Consider the following 6,764-nt stretch of genomic DNA (forward strand, 5'->3'; position numbering starts at 1 on the left):
TGCTGCTGCTCTCCTCGCTGCACAGCTCCTCGTCGTCCGGCAGCTCGCTGTCGGGGCTGCGGCTCGGCCGGCTGCTGTAGTCGAGGTCGCACTCCTCGGCCTTGTAGAGCTCGCCRTCCTCTGCGCACAAGGACAACCGCCATTAGGCCTCGGCGCCGCCGCCAGCCCCGACCCCTGCCCGGCCCGGCCCGGCCCAAGCGCCCTGCGCTGCAGCTGCCCGCGGGGCAGGCCCCGAGGAGAAATTTGGCCCCCGCGATGCTCGCACTGCTGCCGGGCCCCGCTCTGAGAGCGGATTCAGCCATGTGCCTCCCGCTGCACGGGGGGTTGGGGACTGGCTGCCCGCGGGGCGTGAGCGCGGCCGCCTGGCCCTGCCACCCCGGGGCCCTCCGCCCGGGCAGTGCGGCGGGGCCTGCCCGAGGTGCGGAGCGGGCTCCTCCGCGCCTCCAGGCCACGCACAGGGTCGCTCAGCCGCCTACGCCAGCGCTGGGAGCGCCACTCAGAGCCGTACGGCTGAGCGATGGCCGCCGAGGACGATCGAGGCCCGGCGGGGCTTGCCAGCGCTGCCCTCACGAGCAACCCAGACTGGCAGCCCAGCGTGAGCGCTCGGGAAATGCGTCCCACCTCGAACTGCTGCTGCGCAGCGCACGAAACGCTCAGCGGCCGGGAAGCCCTGCGGGCAGGCAGTGCCGGCCACCCCCGCGGCCGGCCGCGGAGCCTGGCGACGGGCGGCAGCGCTCCGCGGGACCGGCTGCCGCCCCACCGGGCTCGGGCCTCTGCGGGGAGAAGCCCTGGCGCACCCCGCCGTGGCTGAACCTTTTGGCAGCGGGCAGCGAAGATGATGCATCGCTTTTAGCACTCCTAGTTTCGGGATTCTCCGCCCTGATGGAAGATTTGCTGGCTTTTGCTCTGGCATTTTTAACTCTTTCTCCACCTTGTTTGACCTCTTGTCTCTTGATGAGACGGAAGTATTAAAGTGAAGTAAATACTTGTATTGATTAGCAGAGCAGATACAAACTTAATTAAACTCATTTTGTGTAATGTACAAACTAGTTAACGGTCATTTAATTTATTGGGGTTTATATTACACTCCAATTAACGAGTTTTCATCGGAGAACAAGGTAATTATCCGATATTTAAGGCCATTGGGCTTTGTTGACAATTCTGTCATTACGAACCGTGAAAGAAAATAGCATTTTCAAGGGAACCGKCTCCTCTCGACCTCAGGGCTCAGTCTCTGTGAGAGCCGGAAGGCAAATGCTCTCCGCAAACTCCCACCGGAGTGACGGGGAATTTCGGAGGCACACGGGCAGATCGGGGTGCAGAGGACCATAAATGTGATCCTTTTTTTCTATCTGTCTCTATCAGACACGGCTAAACTTCCCCCCTAAGTAGCCTCTCRCACCTACAAGGAGGGTGTAGCTCCGGATAGATCTCTAAGCAAGAGCTAGCTTAACTCGTTTAACCGAGGTATGCAAATAGAGAAGTGATTCGCGTATCTGTCATCTCGTGCCTACTTTGGTCGTTTTTAATCTCCCTCCCCAACCGAATATCCTACCACATCTCAAACTTGGTCCACATTCTAATGTTGGACACCTGTATCTAAGGTTAGAGGTGYTAAGTGAGAGTGTATTTTGGGAAAGGAGCTGATTTTGGCTAACGCTGGACGTGGCTGGCTCCCTAAGAGAAAAGGCGGCAGACAAGTTTACTGTAATTATCTTTACCCGAAAAAAACTGTCCTTAATAACGGGGGBTTCATTAACCAAGAGTTTTTCCAGTTTTCTTTCAAAGTGGCGAATAGGAAAAAAAAAAAAAAAATCCGCATAGTTACTACCTTACGTGAATGGGAATGTAGCTAGTTTTTCTTCCCCCTAATTTGGAACAGTGCGTGAAGATGAAAGCAGGTTAAATACCCTACAACCTGTAGAACTTGTTGTATATTATCCGGCATATTTTTTGCAACAATATAGTTTAAAAACCGTACATATGCCTACGTGGCAGGATCTTGTAATAAACGCGATACCAATATGCGCTGCTTTCACACACRCTAAACAGGGGATGCGTCTTTAGTATTTTAGAGTTTATTTTTTCCAGTAAGGTCTAGGAAATGCTAGCCGTTGTTCAATTAAGGGCTGTTAAATTTTCTTTAAACAGAAAATGCAACGCGAATACAATGGCGATGCAGATTCACGCTGAACTTGAAATTGTGTTTCTGGAAAAATAAAATGTAACACGGGGTTTTAATAACTATTTTTAAGATTAAATGAGTTTTAAAAGTGATTGTAACACTGTTTTCTTTCTCCTTTTGCCAGAAAGCCACATTGTTATGGTTCTGATACTTTTCTGGCTGGAGATACTCTTGAGAACTCTTTCCTCTTCTAAGTTAAACTGCAGTTTGATGTAATATTACTTACGAAGGGGAAAAACTGGAATTAACTGTCATAATTTTCGAGTAGTCTCAGATCTATTTGTGGCTGTTCTCCCTTTACATAATATTAGCATGTTGTGACTGAAGAGCTAAACGTGCGAAGTATCTGGGAAACTTTCAGTAAGCGAAGCACACTGCTTCATGGTGTCTCCAAATATATGTATTTTGAGAGAAGTGAATAAAGTTGCATTTCTCTCCTTGTCTGGAGATAAAAGTTTAAGATTAGTGATAGGCTGACGTCGTCGGTCTTTCTGATTGCACAGATCTATTTAACGTGACAAAAGTCAGATCAGTTTAGACGAATAATCAGTAGAAACTGATTTAAAAAAATCTTTTTAGAGWTCTATTACTGCCTCATTTCTGGTTTTGCTTTATTATTAAAACATCTGTTATAAAAAACTCGGGCTAGAACAGGTTCCAGAACTCTTTTGCTGCCTAATTTTAGAGACGTACTATGGCGGGATTAGGAAACTCAGAAACTCTCTCCCACCTTAAACCCCGAGAAAATATTTTTTCCCTCTCCGAGAAGTTTATTCTCCACCACTTGCCAGCGTTGTCGCCCCTTCCTCTCCCCTCTCAAGGCAGAGAATAGCTATAGATATTTTTTCACTAGTGCTSTCTTTTCCGGGAAGTGCTCTAATACCCTCAGAGTCGCAGCGTTTAGAGGTGAGAAAGTTGGGATATTTGGACCCAGAAAGAAAAAGCAATCTAGAGCTTGGGTCGAATGCAATTCCCGATCAATAGCGAGCCCTAATAAGTGTAATAGGTTTTAATCGAGTAATTATCCGAATTTTGACCCTATAATTTAGATGTTAGGGAAGAGTTTGCAAGGTGCTTGAAAGAGATATGCACAATTCGATAATAGGATATCGATCTAGGCAGTCCTACATGCCACTCTGGGGCGATTTCCCCCATTATCCAGCCTCTTTACGCTGCTAAGCACATTTTACCTTAAATGTAATCGAAGGAATTTAATTGTTTTTCCAGAGATAACCAGCATTTTGTCACAATTAGTCTGATTTGTCCTAAAAAAGCCAAGGGGAGAGAGAAAATTGAATCTGTCGCCCAGAGCAACGCGCAGCAGGCTGCGGGGGGAAGGGAAGAGCAGTTTTGAAGGCTGGGAAGAACATACATAAAAGTCATAAATGCCTCGGAGGCCGAGCAAGGTGGGGCTGCCGGGCGGGTGGGGAGAGAGTTTCGCGTCCCCGGGCCGCGCCGCGTTGGCTCCGGCCCCTTTGGAGCCTAAGCACCAGGAGCCGCTTGCAAGTTTGCCTGAGCTGACCCACAAGAGCAAGAAGAGGGAGCGGATGCCGGGATCCCCTCCTCTCCCGGGGCCCGGCTGCCCGGGCCCGATCCTGCCGCTCCGGGGCTGCGCTGCCCTCCCTTCCCCGGCTGCGGAACCGCTGCTCGCATTGCCCGGGCGTCTCTTGCCGAGTTTCTCCAGGCACCTGCAGGCTCCGCAGCCGGCCGAGCAGGGGCAGAGCTCCGGGCAGCGGAAAGCGGGCCAAGCCTGGAGAGCCGGGCCGTGCCGGCGCCAGCCCCTGGGCACCTCTGCCCGTGCCCGGGGGACGTGCCCCCACCGCCTAACTCACTCGCCCACCTCCTTGTGCAGCAGGGAGCAGCTGCACTTTGCCAAGAGCCAGGGCCCCAGCACCCGGGCTCCCTAGGGCGCCCGAGTGGGACCAGGTTGCTCGGAGTGGGATGGGGCGTGTAAAAGCATGCGGGCACCTTCCCCGGGCAGCCAGCTGCAGCCCCCCTTCCCGGGGGGCTCCGAGCCCCAAACCTACTTACTGATCAGGTCTGCGGACTTCTTGCACGTGTCGAAATCTTCGGCGAGAGACTTCTGCTCGGCCAGCTCCGTCCCTGAGTCCTCGGGCTTATCCTCCGCCCCCAGCGTGAACTCGGTCCCCACCGATTTGTACAAGACCGCGCACTGCCTCCTTTTGCTGTTGAATTTGTTAGGGTCCAGGATGTCGAGCACTGAGAAGGAGGTGGTTCTGTGCACTATGGGCAGTGCGGCCACTGCCCCCTCTTGTCCAGGGGTGTTGCTCTGGCTGTCCCCTTGCCTGTCCCTGTTCCCAGGGCAGGAGTACAGCGGCAGCTCGCCGCCGGCGGAGAGCCGCGGCTCCCCATGGCTGTCCATGCCTTCCCCGTGCAAGCCGCAGGACTCCCCGCCGATGCCAGCTGCCGCTGCGGGGGCTGTCACCGCCGCGGCTGCCGCGGCCGGGATGGAGATGTCACCGACCTTGTCTCTGCTCACATTCATGACTCTTTGCAGAGCCCCTCTCGATTGCAACTTCTCCCCCCCACCTCCTTCTTCACCCCCCCCTTCCTTCGGCGAAGTTGAGCTGGAAACTCCTCCCCGGCCCCCCGCTCCGGAGCGGCTCTGCGCGCAGGGGAGCGCAGGTCAGGGGCGAGCCGCTGCCTTCAGCTCCCCGRGGCTGCGCTGCTTCGGCCGGCCGGGAACTTCCCGGGAAGGCAGGGAGTCACAAGGTGATGCTCGGCTCAGAGCCTCCACTCAGCTGCTCCTTCTTCATTCTCATCATCCTCACCAGGCTGCCCAGGCACTCCTGGCCTCCCCCCCCCTTCTCTCGCACACATACACACCGAGCCACGGCTGTATGTTATTTATGCATTCATATTTAGCACTGGATTGTAATTGGCTACAAATTAATCCCTTGCCCATAATAGTCTGTAATCTTCATCACTGGAGGAGAGACACAGTGAAAGTGTGTGCCGGGGGGAGGGGGGCGAGAGGGAGAGAGCGAATGAAGGATGGTGTTGGCTGTGATATACTTGGCTGTCAGCTCTGTTTCAGCACACCTCCACTCATCTGGAAAGCATCTAAATAGCCTTATTTGGAGAAGTGGGAGGAGATGACGCTTTCTTTTAAATAATTGCGGGATCAATATAAAGAAGATATTATACACACAAAATGGGAACTTAAGGTCTTCCATCCCTAATAGTGGAGTTATATGATCAAAAGGGGATTATGTGTGTGCGTGCTTGTGTGGGCTCAGCGGTGTCAGCCCCGAGCACCTGTTTCCCTTCCCCTGCTGCCATTACTCAATTAGAACAAAAGGGGGGAATTATGGACGGAGGTTTAGGGGCTGGAGCGGCGCTTCTGTCCGCGCACATACACACAAGCCTCTCTCTGCCCTAGCTAATTAATTAAAATTAAATATCAAATGTAAATGCCAGGCAAATGCTCAGAGAAAATTAATACGTTAAAATGGCACAAGACAAAACACGATGATTAATAAATTCTAAATATCCGGGGAAAAGGGTCTGTTCCCTTGCAGAAGTAAAGCAATAATAGCCAGAGCCAACTTCCACTTTCGAAAAAACATTGCCGTATTAAAATTGCTTTTAAGTATGGAAAAATGAAGAAATAAGAATAAGAGTTATCTGTGAATTACAAAACCAGAATTTCTTTCTCTACTTAATTTCCCTCCCCTTCATGTAGCCGTATGTGCTTTGATCATATCAATTTCATTCTTGTTTTGGACGCTCCAGTCGCTACTCAGTTTGAATTAGCTGCCAGGAAAAAAAAAAAAGTAGGAAAATAGAGAAAGCATAAAAGGAAAATTAGATTTTTTTTTTGTCTTTGAGGCTGGTGACACATACAAGGACAGGTCCTTTGCAATTACCGCGGGCAATGATCCTTTAGAAAGCAGAAATTAAAAGTTGGGAGAAATAATGGGTAAAACAATCAGCTTGTAATTTTGGTAGGGCTTGGACATGATTAGTCCATCAGCGGGCTGGGCCCAGGGGAGTCCCGCTGAGCGGGAGCCCACAACAGCCCCCGCTCATATATTATACACCAGCCCTTAGATTTTAATCAGACACCACAACAGTGTCCTTTCCCTTTTATGACTTTATTATGCTTTATCTTTAAATTATAAATCACCTCCTAGGTTGAAATGGTATGTATAATCTCTGATCATGTGTAGGTAATTACCTCTCCCCCTTTTCCTGACCTTACCGGCGGGGCTGCCGCGAACACACAGCGAGAGCGAAGTTTTAATCTGCATGTGCGCGCACACGCACGCACGCACACGCACACGCACCCGCACACACACGCACACACACACACACACATCTGTTTGTTTACAGCTCCTCTGTCTCTTCTCCTTCTTCTCTGCCTGTGACTTTGATCTGATCTTTTATTTCAGATAATTTTTCCTCCCATTACTTCTGTCCGTAGTTCTTCATTATGTATGAAAAGTAGATGGTAGTTTAGGTAGATGCCAATGACTTGGCTTTATCAGCTTTGCTATAGTAATCGACTGCATTAGTACCTCTTTCGGAAAACACTTTTTTCCTTTTTTTAAGGGGC

At 51.1% G+C, this 6,764-nt stretch overlaps 1 protein-coding gene across 1 annotated transcript in view; it reads right to left on the minus strand.

Moving 5' to 3' along the window:
- NKX1-1 (NK1 homeobox 1) overlaps positions 1-4,568 on the minus strand; it is a 5,834-nt gene extending 1,266 nt beyond the window's left edge. Inside the window, exons 1-2 of the mRNA XM_085314608.1 lie at positions 4,217-4,568; positions 4-120 (exon numbers count right to left, since the gene is read on the minus strand). Coding sequence (XP_085170734.1) covers positions 4-120; positions 4,217-4,568 — 469 coding nt within the window. The remainder of the gene's footprint in view (positions 1-3; positions 121-4,216) is intronic.
- Positions 4,569-6,764: the final 2,196 nt, after the last annotated feature.

Source organism: Rhea americana, unplaced genomic scaffold (assembly GCF_003343005.1).
Source record: "Rhea americana isolate MKP2758 unplaced genomic scaffold, rheAme1 scaffold_41, whole genome shotgun sequence".
NCBI classification, from domain to species: Eukaryota; Metazoa; Chordata; class Aves; order Rheiformes; family Rheidae; genus Rhea; species Rhea americana.